The 22,897-nt window shown below is 38.3% G+C and overlaps 1 protein-coding gene across 2 annotated transcripts in view; it reads left to right on the plus strand.

Moving 5' to 3' along the window:
* The window catches only part of DNAH8 (dynein, axonemal, heavy chain 8), a 391,134-nt gene that overhangs the window by 33,145 nt on the left and 335,092 nt on the right, over positions 1-22,897 (plus strand). For both annotated transcript variants that reach the window (XM_006860428.1, XM_006860427.1), the window contains 9 exons: positions 1,976-2,083; positions 4,226-4,327; positions 5,484-5,630; positions 8,964-9,161; positions 13,134-13,210; positions 15,393-15,492; positions 16,626-16,745; positions 18,789-18,924; positions 21,963-22,150. In XM_006860428.1, the coding sequence (XP_006860490.1) occupies positions 1,976-2,083; positions 4,226-4,327; positions 5,484-5,630; positions 8,964-9,161; positions 13,134-13,210; positions 15,393-15,492; positions 16,626-16,745; positions 18,789-18,924; positions 21,963-22,150 (1,176 nt within the window). The remainder of the gene's footprint in view (positions 1-1,975; positions 2,084-4,225; positions 4,328-5,483; positions 5,631-8,963; positions 9,162-13,133; positions 13,211-15,392; positions 15,493-16,625; positions 16,746-18,788; positions 18,925-21,962; positions 22,151-22,897) is intronic.

Raw genomic sequence — 22,897 nt, forward strand, 5'->3', positions numbered from 1 at the left:
TTTACAGGAGTAGAAAGCCTCATCTTTCTCCCGTGGAGCAGCTGGTAGTTTCGAACCGCTGACCTTAAGGTTCGCAGCCCGATTCGTAACCACTATGCTTATATGAGCACTATTAAATGTTCTGAAATTCCCATTCTTTGCAGTGTTATCCATAGTTTGTTATGATTCACATAGTCAAAGCCTTTGCATAGCCAATAAAACACAACTAAACATCTTGTTGGTACACTCTGCTTTCAGTCAAGTTCCATCTGAATCAGTCAGCAATGATGTTCCATCCTAGAGACAAAGGTCTATCCTCGAGTCAGGGAAAAGGAAAGATATGTTCAATCACCTAGATTTGGAGATAAGAGAGATGTAGAAGCAGTTGAAAACCATCACAAAAGAGCATCTATAGTCCAAGTGTGTAATGTGGTGGGAGGAAAAGGTATGGGGCGACAGTCTTGGGCAGGTGTTGTTCATACTGCCATGTCCTTTGTCCATCAGGGAATGTCATGGAAGAGGATAGGAAGCCAGGGCAGAGCATTTTTATTTATTGATTCCATAAAGAGATGGTGGTCTTTAGTTTTTCTAAAACTTCTATTATTGTTGATTGATTTATTTTTTTTTCTAAGTATTATGACTTTCTTAAACTTTACTGTCTCCTCCTTTCTACTCCTAGTATCATGAACTGCATATGTGTTTCATTTATTTTACATGAAGTTTTATATCACCTTTTAGGTGTTTCCCATGACTGTGAATAAAGACAACCTACTTGTGGGTTGATAGAGAAATGGGGCCATGGCTTGTTTACTCACTAATACAATGACTTGATTCCCCACCTTTACAACATGGGCAATTAAATTTTCATGTAAGAAAAATTAGAATTGTCACATGTGATAGGCATGTAGGATTACTCAGAAGAGTTGAAGATGCAAATATTAAGTGCACATATACTGTATGTCTAGAAACTTCATCTCTTATACTTCAGACATATTGTCAGGAGGGGCCAGTCACTGGAGAAAGGTTATCATGTTTGGAAGGGTGGAGGGTCAGAGGAAAAGAGGAAGCCCCTCCAGTGAGATGGATTGGCCAGGTGGCAGCATTGATGGACTCAAGTGTGGCAACAATAGTGAGGTTGGCCCAGGATCGGGCAGTGTTTCATTCTGCTGTGCATAGGGTCACTATGAGTTGGTACCAATTTGATGGAACCTAACAACAACAACAACAGATTCCTGGTGTGGCACTGTAGGGTCAGCGCTAGATTGCAGACCACAGGTTGGCAGTTCAAATGCACCAGCTGCTCTTGGAAACCCTATACTGGGTCGCTATGAGTTGGAACCAACTCAACAGCAGTTAACAAAAAGCAAAAACAAAAAGCCCAAAGTCTATTGTACAAAGACTGACTGCAAGTATCTTTTGATGTAAAAAAAATAATAAATTAAGTAAATCTAGCAAAATTAGCACATTTGTCAAATCTAGTGATGAGCATAAGTGGTCATTATGTTATTTTCTGTATTTTTCTATAGACTCAAAGTATTTCAGTATAATAAACTTGGAAAAAAGATACAGTGCTTCTTATTAGCAAGACCTCTAAATTTCAAGGCATACTAATTTCAGCATATTGATTCAAAGGACTTGTTCAAATACATATAATTTTCAAATCTTTTCATTCTTGCAGTATTTTCATTGTAGTAATTTAGAAAACTTTGTTCAATTGCTCTTGCTACAGATTTTCTTTATTTCCAATATTTTGTTGTTGAGCTTTTTACATTTACTTTTATATTCTCTGGTGTAAGACTGAGAGTAATAGTGTCAAAACTAATGTTCTTCTTCTATTCAGGATCCAATCTATAACAGCATATTGCACATGGTAAAATGTGATTTAAGATTAAGATGTCATACTACTTTTTGTATACTCAGAGCTTTGCATATTACAGAATATTGGTTATTAAAACCAGACCTATGATATGATTCACTTAGTATATTTTAATCCTAGGTTTCCATGGCACATGGAATACAAAATTTGATTAATGCCATCAGAATGATTCATAGTGTGTCAAGGTATTATAATACTTCAGAGAGAATGACCTCGCTGTTTATCAAGGTAGGTTTTCAAGAACTATCACATGTGTCAAATTGTGGAAAATGAACAGTTCTTCCCATCGGAGGCAAGGAGCAGAATTATGAAGTATGGGTCCTCTCAGACTTCTGAATTTTAGTACTTCCAGCATATGGGAAAAGAAAGGCATTGACTGGAATCCATTTTGCTTAATTGTAGTGGTGGCTGGCACTTTGTGTCAGAGGAAAGCCCCAAGATTTCTTGTTTAAATATAGCTGGCAACTTTCTAATTTATTCATTCTAAACAGTTTTGATTCTGATTAAGACGCAAGGATTGTCTTCATAATTCACACCGGTTCTTTAGCCATTCCACCAGTACTGTGTTGTTGTTGTTGTTGTTGTTGTTAGGTGCCATCAAGTTGGAACCGAGTCATAACGACCCCATGCACAGCAGAATGAAACAATGTCCACACTACCACTGCCACACTTGAGACCATCAATGCTGCCACCTGGCCAATCCATCTTGTTGGGGGTCTTCCTCTTTTTCTCTGACCCTCCATCTTGCCAAGCATGATATCCTTCTCCAGCGACTGTACTGTAGCTTGTGTAAATTCTTCCTTTATTTGCCATATGGTTCATTATTTTAAATCCTTTAAAAAAAACCACTTAAGAAACACATGAATATATTTCTTTTGTAAATGATTCAAGCAGTACATAAATATATGTATTAATAGTCACATTTAAATTCTTTAAAAAAATCCAAGTATAGATTTAATCAGAATCTGTGTCCTGAACAAGACAATCCCTCAGGATTCTTTCCTTTCACCTGTCTCTCTCCTTCTTCCTATATAGGTCCCACATTGATAATATTTTTAGTTCCATATTACTCTCAACATTCTTCAACATTGTGACTTAAACAGTACTCAGGTTAGAATCTAGCTACTGCTAGTTTCTTTGGTCAGTGCTCTTTGTGATCTCTACATCTTTCTTGCTCTAGAATTCACTGCTTCTTTTGCGGGGGTTAAAAATCTCAAGGATTTTTTAAGAGAGGGTCTGTGGGTGGAGAACTTCCTAACTTCTAGCATGCCTGGAAAACTTTATTTTGCTCTTCCACTCAAATGCTGGTTTGACTGGGGTTCTAAGTTCAACATGTTTTTCTCCTGGAATTTTGACGATATGGTCCAGTCGTTGTCTACTGTCTCGTATTGTTGATTAGAAGTTTTGATGCTAAGCTGATTATTATTTTTTTTTAGGTAACCTCTTTTATTCTACAAGATAGGATTTTCTCTTTATCCCTGAAGTTCTAAAATTGCAAAGTGACGTGGATCATTTTACAAAGATTTCCATCTCTATTTATTTCTGGGAAATTGCCCTCTTTTGGCTTTTGATCACTTCTTATCCACTCAGTTCAATTTACTCTCTCCCTTTGATCTAACTTCCACTTCTACTTCTAATTTTATTATTTATATGCTTGAAAATATTTGCAAAGCAAAGGACACACCATTCCAACAAATTCTACAAATACAAACCCACGACACTGTTGACATTCTTCAAATTGTATAACTGTTCTCTCTGTCCAGTTCCAGTGTAATCCACCATTGTTAACACAAACTTGCTGCCCCCTAAGCTTCTCATCTGTCCTTTCCCTGATCACTTCTCTTTGCAAGATAAAAGATATTGCTGGCCATGCCCTGAGAAATTCCCTTACATTGGATCAGGGTTGTGATGAGATTAAGGGTTTTGTAGCTCACATTTAATCCTCTTATTGGTTTTTCACATCAGATCACATCACGGGGAACCCTGTAACTGTCACATTACATCATTGCCAAACCACAAGAATCATGACCCAGCCAAGTTGACACATATTTTACGGGGGATGCAATTTAGGCTATAACAATATTTCTATGCCTGTGATTTAAAAAAAGAAAAACCTGTGGGCCGAAAACTGGGGGGAAGAGGGGGAAGTGTAGGGAGCGGGTTTCTGGGATATACCCTTTGGGTGGTTGATGATGCATGGAGGGGATTGGAACCATGGCATGGAGATGATATACGATGGAATGAATGTAAAACTAAAGTTTCCCCATGTAAACTATCATATAATTCACAATAAGACATAAAAAAAAAAAGAAAGAAAGAAAAACCCACCTTCAGTAAATTTGATCTTCTTTGAACTTGTGTTTATTTTAGGTCACAAATCAAATGGTGACAGCATGTAAAGCATATATTACCGATGGAGGGATAAACCACGTATGGGATCAGGAGACACCAGTTGTACTAAAGAAAATTCAGGTTTGTATACAGAAAGCTTTCACTGTCTGGCCTAATTTTACTTTCCTCATTCATTTACAAAGTAACTCTGAAGTAAACATGTTTCAGAGGCCTGTGAGAACATCAAATGCACTTGATTAATCGTCTGCTGATGTGTAGTGCTCATCTTCTCCAGGACTGCCTGTCTGTACAAGACATCTCGTGTGCCAGTCCATGTTCTTTGGGTCCACCTCTCATTCCAGACGATAGTGATACTGTTTTCCTCTTGCCTTTTTACATTGGATATAATAATGGACTGTCCATTATTTAGTAGAAGTAGTGCTATTGGCATCCTGATTTGGATGCTATTTTAGAGGAGAATGCTTTTTTAGCATTTCCCCACTTAATTTGATGTGTTGGAAGGTTTAACACATGTTTTTGATCAGATTAAGGCAGTGTGGTGCTGTAGGATCAGCATGGAACTGTGAACCACAGGGTCAGCAGTTCAAACCCACCAGCTGAACCTTAGAAACCCTGAGTCACTATGAGTCAGAATCAACTCAACAGCACCTAACAACAATATTTCCTAGATTTAGTTCTATGATTAAAAAAAAATATGATGAGATTTGAAACATTTTTTCTGAGATACAGGATTTTTCTTTTTAATATGTTTGTAGTATGACTGCTGTTGCTGTTAAGTGCCATTGAGTTGCTTCTGACTCATGTCGACCCTGTAAAGGGATTTTGAGGAGCGGCTGGTGAGGTTGAGTGCTTATCCTACTGCGCTATACCAAGACTTCCATTAGCATGATAGATGACATTTTTAGGTTTTCTAAAATATACCTGGGGCAAAAATCAACTTGTTGATGTTGTTAAGTGCCATTGAGTCTGTTCCAACTCATAGCGAGCCTCTATAGGGTTTCCAAGGAGTGGCTGGTGAGCTTGAACCACTTGACCTTGCGGTTCAACCCGACCAATGGAAATATAATGTAAAAGTGAAAACTGCTGTATATTGATTTACACTAACCCTTCAATGTGTAGGCAGAGGACTGGAATTTTTAATCAAAGGAGCCTGTTAAAGGACCAGCTTGACTTAGACCCTGGTTCTCTCTAACGAAAACATTTTTGACTTCTGAAAAAAAAAAGTCTCACCACCCTCTTCCCCACCCTGCCCTCTGTTATTTTAATCTTCTTGTAGGATTGCATTTTTCTGTTCAAGGAGTATCAGACGTCTTTCCACAGAACAAGAAAACAGATTTTAGAATCCTCAGGAGAAAAATCTTTTGAGGTTTCAGAAATGTATATATTTGGGAAATTTGAAGCATTCTGTAAAAGACTAGAGAAGGTAAGCATTATGTCAGAGTACCCCCTCCACATCTGTTTGATTGTTTCATACTTTACATAGCGCTGTTGGTACTTATTGGTCCAGTTCTTGTCTCATCTGGTCTTATAGATCATTGCATCTTATTATAATTTTAAGAAATTTTTATTCCTAGTTACTGTCCTCTGCCAGTCAACACAAAACGATGATTAACTCTTACCACTCTTGAGATCTCAATTCTACCTCCACTTATGGAACTTGAACTTAAAAACATGCTTTTAACTATTTACTAGGCTGAAATACATACAGAGCAGGCAAACCTCTTCTTATTTCGTTTTGCTTTCTTGCTCTTTGCACATGTTGTGTACTTTACAATTGAAGGTTTGTAGCAGCTTGCCTTGAGCAAGTCTATTGGAGCCATTTTCCCAACAGAATATGCTCACAGAATGTGTCTCTGTGTCCCATTTGGGTAATTCTCACAATATTTCAGACTTATTCATAACTGCTTAATATAGACTACAGTGTAAACATAACTTTTATATGCACTGAGAGACCAAAAAAGTTGTGTGACTCCCTTTAAAGCGATACTCGCTTTACTGCAGTAGTCTGGAACCGAACCCACAATATCTGTGAGGTGTGCCTGTACCTGGCAGACCACCCTAGTGTGGAATGCCTGAGTGCTATAGGCACCTTCTCTTATTTGTTGTTGTTGTTGTTATGTGCTGTGGAGTCGGTTCCGAATCTTAGCAACCCTACACACAGGGTTTCTGAGGCTGTAAATCTTTACGGGAGCAGACCGCCTCATCTTTCTCCCGTGGAACCGCTGGTAGTTTCGAACTGTTGACCATTATGGACTCCTGGCGGGGCGCTGTAAGATCAGCACTGAGCTTTGAACCACAGCAGTTCAGACCCACCAGCTGCTCTCTGGGAACCCTATACAGGGTTGCTATGAGTTGGAACTGACTGGACGGCACATAACAATAACAACAACAACAACATATATATATACCATTATACATAAACATTGGGTGAATGCCTTTGTTGAGCAGGCATGATTTAGAAACTCCTGACTTTTGCTTTGTTTATTGGGACTGGCTGGGGAGCAGTGGTATTTTTCTCAGGAGTTATAGGGTAACCCATACAAGAGGTTCCTTGGAAGCCATTTTTAACCATATGAGGAACAGCCATATGGTGTCCCAAAGAAACTTCATAGAACCACTAGCTATGTAAGATTTTAGTTGGATATCTGAGTATTATTTTAATTGGGTGCTTCTTTTTATTACTAAGTTATAAGGATGTTATAACTTAGTAATAAAAAGAAGAATATATAAGAATAATATATTCTGGATACACATTAGATATGTGGTTTGCTAAAATTTTCTCTCATTTTGTAAGTTGTCATTCCTTTATGGTGTCCATTGAAGCACTTTGTTGTTGTGTTATGTGCCGTGGAGTCGGTTCCGACTCATAGTGACCCTGCACAGGGTTTCCGAGGCTGTTAATCTTTACGGGAGCAGAACGCCTCATCTTTTTCCCACGGAACCGCTGGTAGTTTCGAACTGCTGACCTTGCGGCTCGCAGCCCTATTCATAACCACTACGCTACCAGAGCTCCTAATTGAAGCACTAGCATTTTAAATTTGATGTAGTCCAGTTTACCTGTTTTTGTTTGTTGTTTTTACTTTTGGGTGTCATATCTAAGAAACCATTATATGGATGTGTGTGTTGTGTGAGTGTGTAAGCAATGAGGATTTTATTTAGGGGCAAGTGTTCAGTTATACGAGTATTGGCATGGGTCAAATTACTAAGGCCCCATTTAAGAATTGTCCCACAAAATAAAGGAAGGTGTTGGTCAGTCCCATGTTTGATCTTTCAAAGTTAGCCTTCCCTTCCTATCCCCATATACATATTCAAGCCTCTCAGCAACATAGAAGCCAGTCATGGTAATCAATCATGGCCTCCATTTATTTGCCATGCTTATATAGAACACATAGGCATGTTGTAAACACCTGAGTGGTCTGTATCTCCTGGCTTCTAAGATGACAGTAGTTTTTTTAAGTGAGAATATCGGAGTGACAACGGTAGTTGCTCTGAAAATGACTGTTCTGGATTGACACATGCAGGAATGTTATGGGAATTCTGCTGACTGTGTGGAAGGATCAGTTGTGTTGCCTTCATGGCATGTAGTATTTGGTGGCTTTCCCTAAGACCAGATTTACTCTTTGTCTGACCATCAGACAAGAGGGTCAGGCTTTGAGCATTATTTTCCAAAGCAGGAATAAAAATGGGGGTCACTGATGAGAAGAGTAAAGAACTGGGTAGCTTATGGATATGACAGTTCATTTTGAAGGAGATAGTGTTGACACATCCATTTTAGAAATAAAATATGTTCATATGAGGATTACCTAGGATTCTTGTTCTGAGAATTATGTTCCTTGTCAGCACTATTTTTCACTTTATAAGTCTGTTTATTGTTTGGTTAAACAGTGATTCATAGAGTTTGGATCTGGTTTGAAGGGTATCTAAGAAGTCTTGGTGTGGTGTTGTGGGATAAAGCATTGGACTGCAAGGTTGTGTCACTTGGAATGCAAGGCTGACTGTTCAAAATTACCAGCTTCCTAGGAAACCCTGTACAGAGTTGCTATAAGTTGGAATTGACTCGACGTCATTTAAAACCACCACCAACAAGAGTTCTAGTATCAGGAATACCATCAGTCTCTATCAGACCAGCAAGGCTGGGCTCCTATAATATAATTTGAATTTTGTTCTACATTTTCTTCTCACTCTGGCCCCAGATCTATTGTGATCCCAATCAGGATGGTTGATTGTGATAGTGGGGCACCATCTAGTGCTTCCGATCTCGAGTAGTCCCATACATTTTTTAGGTGGTAATCTATCTAAGATCAGGTCATCACCAGAGCTCCTTGTAGGTGCTAGATGGAGAACAAATGTGGATTTGTGCTTAGCTTTATGCATGAGAATACAGTTAGGGCCAAGAAGAATGGTATAGCTTTTGAATCCAGTGAAATGATTGTCTGTTTAGATATTTGCAAAGACTTTTTATTCAAGTCTCTCTCCCTCTGTCTTTCTTGAAAGACAATGTGATTACATTCTGAAAGAAGGAGTTGTGAACTGTATCTGGATATGACAGAACATCATCTATTTTAAATAGTGTAAAATTAGTAATGAGAGAGGACAGAAATTTGTATTCTAGTATCTCCTCAGATTGGTTTTAACTAAATGAATCTAGGGTCTACCTATTGATCTGTCTTTACAATCAATTGTTGTTAAGAGCTTAGACTCTGGGAAGAATGTTAATATCTGATTTTTAAAATAAAATATTACTTTTCTTTTTAAGATTACAGAGATGATAACTATTGTGCAAACATATTCAGCCTTGAATAATTCTACCATAGAGGGAATAGATATTATGGCAATAAAATTTAAAAACATATATCAAGGAGTTAAGAAAAAGCAATATGAAATTCTGGATCCAAGAAGGACAGAATTTGAAACAGATTTCTTAGAGTTCATGGCTAAAATCAGTGGTTTAGAGGTAAGTAATTATATGTACTGTCATGTGGTAAAGTTGAAATGTTGTCATTCGTGCTGGAAATTGAGATACTTACTATTCTCTTTATTGTCAGTTACTCTTGCAAATTGCTGGGAAAAAAATCGCCAGTGTGCATAATTTTTTAACTAATTCACAAAAATATTTTCCATTTAAAAAAAAAAAAAAGAAAGAAAAATGAGGATATTCAAGAATAGACAGCAGTGAATAACCAGAAGCCCAAAGGGTGACTGTAGTAGTTAGGGCTCATTTTAAATTTATATTAAAATCTGTGTTCAAGTTTTATTGTGCCAAATAACCAATGTCATTGTTCCAGTCTGAGACAGCGTATGCAATCCTTATTCTTTGTTTTAAGTATGAAAATATTTGAGAACAGACAAGGAAAGTGGCTCATTCTTCCTTTGGCCCCTGCCCTGTAAATCCACATTCTCTTTGCAACTATAGAGGATAGCTCCGACATGACCCTCATCCTCTGAGCACCAGAGGGATGAAGGGAAATTGTAGAGAATACGTCAGGTGAGGCTGACACATATTTCTCTCTCACTTTTTGGGGTTACATGACCTCAGTTCAGTTACTCTCTTGCTGGAAACTTCTGTAGACCCATGCAGAGTCCCAGAGGATGGCCTCCTCTTTGCTGCAGAATGCCCTGGAGACACAGCAAAAGGCAAGAATATAATCAGTACACTTTCAGAGCTTGAGAATCTGGCCATAAGGGGCATTTTCTTTTTCTTTTTTATTGTGATATAAATCTATATATAGTGATGTGGTGATGCAGTGGTTAAGTTCTTTCTCTGTTGCTAACACCTGTGGATGCTCCACAGTAGAAAAGACTCTATAAAGATTCCAACCTAGGAAACCCTATGGGGCACTTCACTCTCATATAGGATCACTGTGGGTTAGCACTGACTTGTTGGCACACAAGAAGTATATATATGTATATAACAAAACATTCGCCATGTTCACACTTTTGCATGTACAATTCAGTGAAATTAATTACATTCACTGTGCAACCATCTGCCAAGAGCCAACCCCGGCATACTTATTTCAGGTTTTTGTCCGAAGATGTGTGTGGGGTCGGCGATAAGGGATTACATGGAGTCATGGGTCATGATAAATTCAAAATCTTATTATTACATGCTTTATTCTTCTCATATCTATACTACTCTACTTCTCTCATTCTTTACTGCCCTGCTCATTTTTTACCCTCCTGCTCAATCTTTTCTCTCCTGCTCTCCTGCTCATCTCTTCTGCTTCTCTCCCTTCCCCTGCTCCTGCTTTCATTCTTTCCTCTCCTGCTCATCTCTTCCACTTCTTTACTAGCTTCCCCTCCCTTCTTCTCTACATTACTCCCTCTATCCTCCGTCCATTCTTGTCTCCTTCTACTTTCCTCTACTTACTCTTCCCTCTACTTCTTGCTTCTACTTCTGCTTACTTCTACTTCTTGCCTCTATTCTTACTTACCTCTACTTACTTATTCTAACTTACAACCCCCTTATATACCATTACCAAAAACACTGCTTTCATAGTAATCAATGACATCAAAATACAATCTATCTTGGGGCACATTCCTCATGGTTTACAATTCTTAAATTTACAACAGGGATGAGAAGTTACAGCAAAGACATTATCTCAAGGCATAGGAGACATTCAGGCGCCTTGAAACCTTTTAGTTATATATTTGCTCTGACATAAATCTATTCTTTTCTCTGAGAAGCAATGTAACCTTCACATATTTCTTAACCTTTGTCTGTTAAGTCTTGTTAATTTTAGTTGTTGAGTGCAATTAACTCTCCATTAACTTCTTCCATACACTATCTGTTTATAGCCTACAAAAACATCACTTATCAGGGAAACTGAGGCTATGAAAAACAACTTCTCTAATTTACTGATTATTAATTTAAGAACGTCTAAGTCAGACTTTTTATTTAATTTCTGTATATACCCATAGCCTTTATCTATAGTCTAAATGTTTTTAGAAATTCTTGTACCCACAGCCCTTATTTATGGCTGTGGGATTCTTTATTGCCTTAAACTAAAGCTACAAGGAAGAATGTTTACAATCACTAAACCTAAGTTGGTAGTAATTCAATTGACAAATCCTGTCTCCTAGCAGTCTTAAGAACATTGTTAATATAAGTATTAAAACTACCTAAGATTACAAGTAGAATAAAATGTAGCTAATGTGTGGCTTCTAACTTTTAATAAAAATATACTAAAGTGTAGGAGAGTCAAAGATCTAAAGTAAAAAGGGATACTAATAAAATCATGAATAAATCAGAGAATGATTTAACAAGAGAAAAATTTAACTAGGGGTCTGTGCATAGAAATAACTTTGTGGCTTTGCCATGCAAAGAAAATAATTCATCGTAGCTCTGCTAAAACAATGAATTCTTCTATGCCCAGGTTTCCCCATGTCTCATTTATTTAATTTAATTCCTCGATTAATATGTCTCAATTTATTTATTTTAATTCCTTAATTAATTACGGCCCTGGCCAACCATCCTCACTGTCTGTTTCCAAACTTTTTCATCACTCCTAACAGTGACTCAGTGCCTCCTTTCATTTTTTTTTTCTCCCTTAAGCATCTTTAAAAACTATGTAATCTGGGCAATTTACCTAAATATAGGGAATCTGGGCAGTTTACCTAAGAAATATCCTAAAATTCTACCATTCTACAATAATTCTTTCTTTTTTTTTTTTGCATAGTTTTAGATTTGCTTTTAGTTTCTCCTTGATATGAAGGTATATTATTTATTAGCTAGTTAGTCCTTACTTTTAGTTTTGGCTAAGTGGGCCAGGTGAAGTTTGATTTCAAAATGCTTTGGGAATTAAATCTTTATGGCAGTGGAGTTGTTTTGCTTTTCAAAAGCAACATATTACCTCTTGATTGTTTTTATGATGTGTTAGTAAATACTAAAAAATTATTAAGTAAGATAAAAGCTTTACTGTGCTCATAGATACAAATTTTAGCTTTCAGTAAGTTTAAAAGGCATATTAACTTTTTAACATTTAACGAAATTGTTTTAGGTATCAGTGTTTTAATATTCCTTCCTTTTCCAGTGTTTGATTAGGGGTGTGCTACCTATTGTAATCCATACCACTATGGATCTAAAGGAAAAGTAATTGGCAAAGAGTGCTATAGTCCCATTCGTTGAATACCTGGAATTTGGGGCTCACTGCTTGGGATGACAGGAGGCTTGGGAAAAACTTCTTATTCTTTGTTAGTGTGACAAAGAGTTTTCTGAGGGCATGGTGTTTATACTTTAGATGGCCTCAGATGTTTGTACCTTGCTCTACCAACATGCTTAAAAATTCTAAATACCCCAAAGAAACTTGGTATGAGATATTACTTGGCTATTTTATCAAGGAATTTGGTAAGCAGCTACCTGGCCAACCGATAGAAAGAGATGCATATTTGTGCCCATTCCAAAGAGCAATGACCCAGTGAAAAGCAGAAACCATAAAAAAATAACAAGCATATATCACATGTAAGTAAAATTTTGCTGAAGATGGTTCAAAAACAATCGCAACAGTACATTGATGGAGAGCTGCCAGAAATTCTTGGACAGAGCAGGACTAGATGGGAGATGTGTTTTAGGTTATTTTGATTCTGTAGGAAAATCATTAATCATGAAATGATTAAATAATCTCATTAGTACTAAAAATTGGTTATAACTTTTTGTGGACTATATTATGCTAATTTACCTTGATGTTCCCTGTGATTATGATCCTAAGCCTCCAGGTCTAATGATTCATGTTCTAAAAGTGCTTGGTTGTGGCTAAGTCTACATAATTTTGCTCTTGTTTATTATATACTTGGATATAGTTACAGCATGTACCAATGTTGTTGTTGTTGTGTTGTGCCGTGGAGTCGGTTCCGACTCATAGCGACCTATGTATCTAGAAATATTGTCTGCCAAACCAATAATCACTTAAATATCAATATTTCATTTTAGGTACAAATACAGGCATTTATGAACAGTTCTTTTGGAAAAATCTTATCTTCTCAACAGGCTCTTCAGCTTCTTCAACGGTATTTATAGTGTAAAATAAATACCTCTTAAAAATACCTCCTCAGAGACGGAGCGACTGGGGACTCCAGACTCAGGGAGGGAGAGGGGCTGTGTGCTGGTGGCCAGGGGGCTGGCGTGCAGGGTATACCCTTTGGTTGTTTGATTGGTTGTATATTCCTGGGTGCTTCAGTGTACATCCAGAAAAAACAAAATCAGAGCAAATGCTGTTGAATGATGATGCATGGAGGTGATTGTAATTAGTGCAATGAAATGAAATATGGTAGGATGAATGTAAAGCTGATGCTCTCCCATGTAAACTATCACTCAGTTCACAATAAAAACTCAAAAAACAAAACAAAAACCTCCGTAACAGTATTTAAACGGTATAGTTTCTGCATGGGATAGCTTCATATCTGAAAGTGCAATTTCAAGTGTTTTGGAATTCTGTCCCACATAAACTTTAAAACTTAAGAATGTTAACCTTTCAAGTACCTCTAAAGAGACTAGTAAAAATTTGACGTATAGTAGGACCTATCTCACTGCCCTTTTATTTTTGTAGCAGGAAGTCTTTAAATAAGATTATGAAATTATGTCACATCTCCATCTCCCCAATCTCCATAAAGCCATGTAATACGTTTGAGGTTAATTTCATAGGTGTTACTGGAAAGGTAAAAAATAATGTTTAATCCCTCTTACTGAACAAGATTCTTAAAATTATCTAAGAGAGGTAGATCGCAACACTTAGCGCCTTTCTTCCTGCTGTTTCCTTTCCTTGTACTCCTGAGAGCATGCTTCTGCAAAGGACAGGGTGGCCCCAATTAAGGGACAAGCTGGACTAGCACCAATTGAGGGAGGAGCCAGGACTCATAGAAGAAAGCTAGCGGATTTAGGTTTGGGTCGGACTTTTCCATTATTCTATATTTCCATGAGAACATCATTAAAAGGCAAAACACACATAAAATCATGTTTATGAGTGACGGTACGGTCCTGGCAGTGTCTCTTTTTTCTTTGTTTCTGACTTTGTCTCTGCCTCTGTCTTTCTTTCACACTTTCTTCTTTTTTACTCTCACTCACCCTTTCTTCCTTCTTCCTTTCTCTACCTCTGTTCCTTTGCTTCTATTTTCCTTTTAGCTTTCTGTTTCACTTGCCTGCTTCTTCCTGCCCTTCCTCCTTCTCCCCCCCCCCACCTATACTATGTTGTTGTTGTTGTTGTTAAGTGCGTTGTATCTGGTCTGACTCATAGATACCCTGTATAGGGTTTCTGAGGATCAGCTGGTAGGTTTGAACTGTCAAACTTGTGGTTCAAAGTCCAGTGCTTATTCTTCAGTGCTATACCAGGAGTCCTATCTATAGTATGTTGTTGTTGTTAAGTGCCTTTGAGTTGGTTCCGACCCAGAGCGACCCTGTACAGGGTTTCCAAGGCTGTAAATCTTTACAGGAGCAGAAAGCCTCATCTTTCTCCCGTGGAGTGGCTGGTCATTTTGAACTGCTGACTTTAAGGTTCACAGCCTGATTCGTAACCACTACGTTACCAGAGCTCCTTATCTATAGTATACTGGGATCAACTGATTTTATTATCAGAAAGTTGTGGTTTTAATACTCTCTGTGCATCATTTAGTCTCTAAATGATGATATTTGATAGTCATTAAGCTGACGGTGTGGCCCTCAGGATAATGCACTGGATGGAAAGGTCGGTTTGAACTGTAAGGTCAGCGGTTCAAATACCTATAAGTCAGAGCCAACTTGAAGGCATTTAACAACAACACCAATGTTGATGGTGACTATTTGAATTAAGGAGCATCAACCCTGGCAAAGGTACAGTCAGCGTGTTCCTCCTTGCCCATCTTTTGAGTCTCAGTTTAAATGTCACTTTCTAGGGAAGCCTTTTTATGTATCTCTAGCACCCTTGTGATTGAAATGATTATTTCTGTAACTCTCAGTTGGTATCTGCCTTTTCCATCAGATAATAATCATCGGCTAGCAAAGGCTGGGGTACAGCCGTCTAGTATATGGTTGTACCCTGGCACACTATATTAATTCTTTTTTTAAACAAGTTTTTATTGCGAATTGAGTGAGAGTTTACACTACATCATTCTTGGTATGAACATTTGTCAAGTGGATGAATGTGTATTTTGTATGTCAGCAATTCTATAGTATACTTATCATTTTCTTTTTAAACACTTAATCTTTAATTACTTTCAGATTCCAGAAGTTGAACATTCCCTGTCTTCAAGTAGAAATAAACCACACAATCGAGCGGATTCTTCACTATTATGTGGCTGAACTTGAAGCTACCAAGAAGGCAAGTACTGTGTTTTAAAATGGAATAGTTGTTGTTGTTGTTATGTTCTGTGGAGTCGGTTCCGACTCATAGAGACCCTGTACAGAGTTTCTGAGGCTGTAAATCTTTATGGGAACAGAAAGCCTCATCTTTCTCCCGCAGAACTGGTAGTTTCGAACTGCTGACCCTGAGGATAGCAGCCCGATGTGTAACCACTACGCTACCAGAGCTCCTAAATGGAATAGTGCAAAAAGTGAAAAAAAAATCCAAAAGTATTTGTCATTATTATCCGTGACAAGCTTTCCACTGCTAATGAAGTATTATCTTTGACAAGCCTCTTCACATGTGGAAGGTCATGTTTGTCTCTGACAGCTGTATTTGCACCTCATTGCTGTCTTTTCAACACAGTACCCAGGTTAATTTCTGTTAGAATTTTTTGTAGGAAAATGTGGGCTCTGGAGAATATTATAGCAGATATAATGTTGCTGTGAACTCCCTCTTTTGAATTATCGCCTTAAAATTTGAGATAAGGTAGGAAAAAATATAGGTGCCAGAAGGGCAGCATATTACATGTGGAGACAAGGACTAGGGATGTGGGTAGTCATTAGAGAAAGGAGGACCAGGGGAAAGGACCTGAGAGAAGAAAGGCAGGGCAAAGATAGTGCTCAAAGGCAACAAGACATCAGAAGTGACGACATTCAGAGAATACCAGCTGACCAGCTGAGAGATTTCGTAATTACTTCAATTATTTGAGTAAATCACTTCAGTAAACAACCTTTTCTGAAAAAAAATTAATACCTGTAGCAGGAAATGTTGTTGTTGTTACGTGCCATCGAGTTGGTTCCGACCCATAGCGACCCTAGTATAGGGTTTCCGAGGAGCAACTGGTGAGGCTTGAACCACCAACCTTGTAGTTCAATACCACGCCAGGACTCTGTAACAGGAAATAAGGGGAGAGACAATGAAGTGTGGTGTAATGTAAGTAACATTTTCTGAGCCTCAGGTTATCATCTCTGAAATATATCACTATATTTACTGACCACATACAGTGTATAAAACATGTGGATAACAGAGAAGCATTGATACAAATATAGCTATTTTTGGCCATTACACTGAATTTCAAACATTAACACCAGCTCTATCTGTAATTACAGCTTTATCATTCTCAAAAAGACGACCCTCCTCTTGCTCGAAACATGCCCCCGATAGCAGGAAAGATACTTTGGGTGAGACAGCTCTACCGCCGGATAAGTGAACCCATCAACTATTTCTTTGTAAGTCTATAATTAGAATGGCAATGTATGGATTATAGGTATTTTCATACAAGAAATATGTTTTATCTTATAGTATGTGTGTTTAGTAAGGAGTTAGAGCCAATTCTTTTACTGGACAGAGACATTTTAGTTTATAAATATGGTTGACTTAGACCAAACTGGCTCTTTCGTGATGGATAGATAAACCAGTTTAATTATAGTTATCTCGAAGGGGGTGAATCGTAAACTTTTATGTCTCTTAATAGCCCAAGATACTTGATGGAAGATTGAAAATAATAATTGTGAACGCAATAAAGTACTGGTCTAGTGAGTGTTTCTATCCATGGACACATGTAGTTGTTGTTGTTAAGTTGGTTCTGACTTATAGCGACTTTGTATAGGGTTTCCAAGTAGTGGCTGTTGGATTTGAAATGCTGACCTTGTAGTCCAGTGCTTTATTATACAATGCAATACCAGGACCCCTATCTGCAGGCCCATAGGTCGCTGATGTATATATGTAGTGAAGGTGAAGATTATTCAGCTATTCCTATATGAAGAACTGAGACCTAAGGCAGTATTGTTGTTGTTGTTGTTGTTATGTGCTGTGGAGTCAGTTCCAACTCATAGCGACCCTGTAAAGGGTTTCTGAGGCTGGAAATCTTTACGGGAGCAGAAAGCCTCATCTTTCTCCCACGGAAGAGCTGGTAGTTCGAACTGCTGACCTTGTGGCTCACAGCCCGATTCATAACCACTACAATACCAGAGCTCCTTAAGGCAATATACCAGAAGACAAACAAATAAGCAGACCTTTTGTTGTGTCAGTTCCTACTCATAGTAGATTTATAGGTGGTGACATTGGTGGTGGTGGTTATGTGCCGTGGAGTCGGTTCTGACTCATAGTGACCTTGTATAGGGTTTCCAAAGAAGTAAATCTTTGTGGGAACAGAAAGCCTCATCTTTGTCCTGTGGAGCAGCTGGTGGGCTCGAACTGCTGATCCTGTTGTTTGCAGCCCAACCTGTAACCCACTATGCTAACAAGGCTCCTTATAGAACAGCGTAGAACTGCCTTTAAGGGTTTCCAAGGCTGTACATCTTTATGGAAGCAAACTTCTACATCTTTCTCCCATGGAGTGGCTGGTGGGCTCGAACCACTGGCCTTGCCAAGCTGCTTAACCACTGCACCCCCTGAGCTCCTAGGATAAATAGAATATATTCATTTTCCACATCCTTAAGATGATTAGATTTCTAAAAAACACTAGGATGGTGTTAGACCCTGCTGACATTCTCAAATGGCCAGTTTGTCTTTTTGTTATTTTTTCAAGAGGCAGAATCACTTAGTAGACGTGGTTTAGTTGGTGTTGTGTTATGCCTAAGTATAGGACAAAATAGTTACAATACAGTAGTCTTATAAGTGCTTTTATTACTAAATCTTAAATATTACATTTCTGGTGTTTTCATTTGCCGCCCTCATTGGTTCATTGTTCTGAATTCTAAGAAATAAATGAATGAATTGAAGCTCGGGCCTGACACCAGAGCCAGGGTGAAGACTTGATTGCTGATTTTCAGCAGCAGAGAAGAACTTGTCCAGTATGACGTATGCGGATTGAAACCTAAAACTTTCAACTTTCATATAGAGAAATTTGGTTTTCATTTGATATATTTGCATAACCACTTTTTTCTTTTTTTAAACTGGGATTTAGGAATTTGCCCTGATATTCAGGAGATCACAATTTAAGGAAAATTAGACAATGTATCTTGTCCAGAAAAGTGAGGAGGGGATACAGAATGGGAAGAAGAGTCTCTCAACACCTTATATGTATTAAGAGCCTTTTAAATCCTTTCTTTCCTTTTCTAACTTACCCTTCTACTGGTAACTTCCCCTTCTTCTGTTTGTAGTTTGTATGACCGTTCTCATCTCTGAAGAAAAAAAAAAAAAAAATTAAATTAGTAGTATAATTATTTGATAATTTTAAATATAAACAGCATTATGATTTGGATATGAAAACAGCCAGCAATCTTTTTAAAGAAATCCTTTTTTTTTTTTTTAAATCCCTTAAAACCCAGAAAAACTCTGAAATATTGTCAAGTCCAGAAGGTAAAGCTGTCATTCGCCAGTATAACAAGATTTCCTACGTTCTGGTGGAGTTTGAGGTGGTGTATCACACAGCCTGGGTCAGAGAGATTTCACAGTTGCAGTATGGTATGTATATGACTATGTAACAAGGCTCAAACGTGAGTGTTAGGTGATTTTGAATGAGTTCATGGTTCTGGGAAATGTGTTTACTTCCCTGTTACATAATCTTCTGGACGTTAACATTTAGATTCGGTGGTGATAAAATTATTTCTTTGTTTATGGTTGTTAATAATATTCTTATTTTATAAACGAAAGTGGTCATGACTTTAAAGTTGATATCCATTGTGACTTTCTCCTGAGGCACAATATTGTGTGGTGCTGTAGGATAAACAATGAACCCATAATCAGTAGTTCAAATCCACCAGGTGCTCGTTAGAAACCACATACAGGTTACTATGAGTTTGAACTGACTCTATGGCACTTAACAGCAACAATATCACTGAAACTCTTTATAAATACCTCTCCATAGATTTATGAAAGTTTTCATGTTCAGTTTTGTCATGTTGCACATTTGAAACTCAATTCCAATTAGGGGAGGAGATGACTCTTTTCTTGCCCTCTCTCTTTCCCTTCCTTTCTTCTGCTACAACCGAACTTCATTTCAGTTTTGAGTTCCAGTGAATTAAGAGTTTTAGGGTTGTGTCTGAGTGGCACTGAGGAGAGGAGGGTATGTGATACTGAGGTGTAGAGGAAGAGATGGTTCTTAGTTCTGCAGGATTTTGTTCCCACTTGACACCTTAGTTGAGATTTTAAGAGGCCAGCTCTTTCCAGATGATGTGTGTAGGATACGACCTAGTGCATCCTAATGAAAATATGCTAATGGCTCAACAATGATGCATCAAAAGTGGCTTAAAGTTCACATTACGGAAAAGGGCAGAGGAGAATTTTTAACAATTGAAATAAGAAGGAGCATGTACTGTTTTGCTTACAATGTCACTTACTTTTCTAATTTTGTTTTTTTTTTTTTTTTTTTCTTCTGCTGGTTTTTCTATCCCAGCTGTCCCTCCTCTTATTTGCATAGGTTAAAAAACAAGCTCAATAACTTCCTACTTCTTAAAGCCCTTCCTTATTTTCCCTGGCAGAAAATAATGCCTCTTCCAATGTCCCCCAAGTACTCTGTCTCTAAATTCTCTCTCATGACACTTATTGCTTGATTTTTCTGATCGACACACTTTAATTTCCACATTCCAAGGATGCACTCTGTATTCCATCTTTGTATTCTTTATATATTGATAATGGCTAACATTTATACAGTGTTTACCATGTGCTAGGAGTCCTGGTGTGGCACTATAGGATAAGCACTGAAGGAGCTCTGGGAGTGTAGAGGTTACGAGTTGGGCTGCTAACATCAAGGCCAGCAGTTTGAAATTACCAGCCATTCTGCAGGAGAAAGATGAGGTTTTCTGCTCCTGTAAAGATTTACAGCCTCAGAAACCCTACATAGGGTCGCTATGAGTCAGAACCTACTCCACGGTACACAACCACCACTAACAAAACATTCCTTGGAAACCCCATACAGGGTTGCTATGAGTTGGAATCGACTTTATGCACTTAACAACAGGCTTTATCTAAGCACTTACATATATCATTCCCATTTTACAGATGAGGAAAACTGAGACACCAAGAAGGTAAGTGACTTGGACAAGGTCATTAAACTAGTAAGTAGCAGAGCTGAGATTTCAGGCCGGGCTAGGGGTAGTTTGTATGGTTCCTGAGTCAGCTCTCTAAACCATAATACTGCATTCTTTCAAAAAGTGCCAAGAACAGTTTCAGACATGCTATTTGGGGTTCTTTACATATATACTTCTTAAAGTTAGATAAGTAGAGATCAGATAGCCTTTAGAATAACTATTTTATCAAGTTTCCTGAGAGTTTGTCCTCTTGGAGGAACCCTACTGGTTGAGTAATACACACTAATTACAATGGATTGATGTCCATAGAAGTGGTAACAAGTAAAATGGTGGTGGTAGTATGCCCTGGAGTTGGTTCTGACTCATATTGACCCTGTGTGGGGTTTCCGAGGCTGTAAATCTTTGTAGGAGCAGAAATCCTCATCTTTTTCCCACAGAACTGCTGGTACTTTGGAACTGCTGACGGTGGTGAGGTTAGCAGTCCCATTCGTAACCACTATGCTACCAGATATAAAGGACAGTTCTTTTGTATGAATATGTTGTTGTGTTAAGTGTTTTCAAGTCAGTTTCAACTCAGAACAATCCTGTGTAGGGTTTCCAAGGGATGGCTAATGGGTTTGATTTGCTGACCTTGAGGTTAGCAGTCCAGTGCTTATTTTGCAGCACCACACCAGGACTCCTCATATCAATATAGGCTATCAGGAATGCATTGCTCTGGATTGTTTCTTGGGTTGCATTGAAGTGACTATATTTAACTCTACAGGAACTTAGAATAATAAACTGGGCAGTTAATATTGGCCTTCTCTCTAGTTGATAGCTCTTGCAAAGATCTCAGATAGTAATTCACATGGAATGAAAAGATTCAGTTGGTCCTAGAGCAGACTTCCTGCTATTATTAGTGGTCTTGCTACCTCTCTCCCTCAGGGCTACGTCACAATCCATAAAAATAAACTAATAATACATGCCGTAGTAATCTGTTAGACCCATCCAGAAAAGTATTGTAGTCTGTAGCACAGAGGTAGTTTGCCGTTGATCCATTTTTAATTTTTCTGGGTCTGATTTTATGGCTCTTCTGACACTCAGCATTCATTTGTCGGATAATTTGTGAACACTAACCGTATGTCAGGTATTGTGCCTTAGTGCCTATCTCTCTCAACACCTAGGCCTTACTTGTTATTGTTGTTGTTCTTGTTAAGTGCCCTCGAGTCGATTCTGACTTATAGAGACCCTGTATAGGGTTTCCGAGGAGTGGCTAGTGGGTTTGAACTGCTGATCTTGAGGCTCACATTGACCTTGAGGTCCAGCACATTATCCTGCAGCGCCACACCAGGACTCCAGGCCTTAGCACTTGGCATTTCCAAAGTTATTCCCTTTGCGTTGCAGAAGTCCAGGGGGGAGTGACAGACAAGTAAACAGAATTGGAAGGAGCCAAGACATCCTTAATAGGTAATGCCAACAATCATTTCTTTGTAGCTTTACAAGCCACGCTTTTTGTGCGACATCCAGAAACAGGGAAGTTGCTTGTTAATTTTGATCCCAAAATTTTGGAAGTTGTGCGGGAAACTAAGTGCATGATAAAAATGAAACTGGATGTACCCGAACAGGCAAAGAGATTGCTTAAATTGGAAAATAAATTGAAAGCGGACAAACTACACTTGCAGGTAAGAGAGATGATATATTCTAATGATTTTTGATGGAGGTGCTTTTTTTTCACCCCCTCTGTTTTCTTTTTTGGTAAAAGAAAAACATATGCCTGCAGTTGTGCTGATGTGGTAGTGAGGAAACAGGTCTTGTTATGCAAATTCTTGGTAATATTAAAATGCTGACTTGAAAGCAAGAGGAAAATGGGGGTGGAGGGTGGAGGGATGAGGGGTTGAGGGGTGTGGGGGTGTAGGGATTGGGGAATGGTAAGCAGAAAGTGGGAAATGATTGGAAATCAGATTTAAATTTTTAGATAATAATGTCATTAAGTAGAAACAATTTAAAAATAATGATGTTACAATTTTGTAGGTTGCTTTTGTCCTTAGCTGCTATCAAGTTGGTCCTGACTCCTGGTGATCCCACACACAAAGGAATGAAATGTTGCCTATCCCCATGACCATTGTGATCCCTCCTGGGTTTTCACTAACTGAGTTTTCAGAAGTAGGTTCTATCTTAGTGTGGAAGCCCCACTGAAACCTGCTCAGCGTCCTAATAGCACGCAGGCCTCCACTTTGGGATGATAGTGGAATTCAACCTGGATCTCCTGCCTGGAAGACGAGGATTCTACCTCTGATCCCTATTGCACTTACCTTCATATGTTAAGTGTATTATATTTTCAGAATGCATTAAACTCTTGGGTACTAATGTGATACAAATTAATAAAGTGGGATAACTGTAAGTGGAAGGTGATTCTTGACCATTGTGGA

This window comes from Chrysochloris asiatica, unplaced genomic scaffold (assembly GCF_000296735.1).
Source record: "Chrysochloris asiatica unplaced genomic scaffold, ChrAsi1.0 scaffold00038, whole genome shotgun sequence".
Classification (NCBI taxonomy): Eukaryota; Metazoa; Chordata; class Mammalia; order Afrosoricida; family Chrysochloridae; genus Chrysochloris; species Chrysochloris asiatica.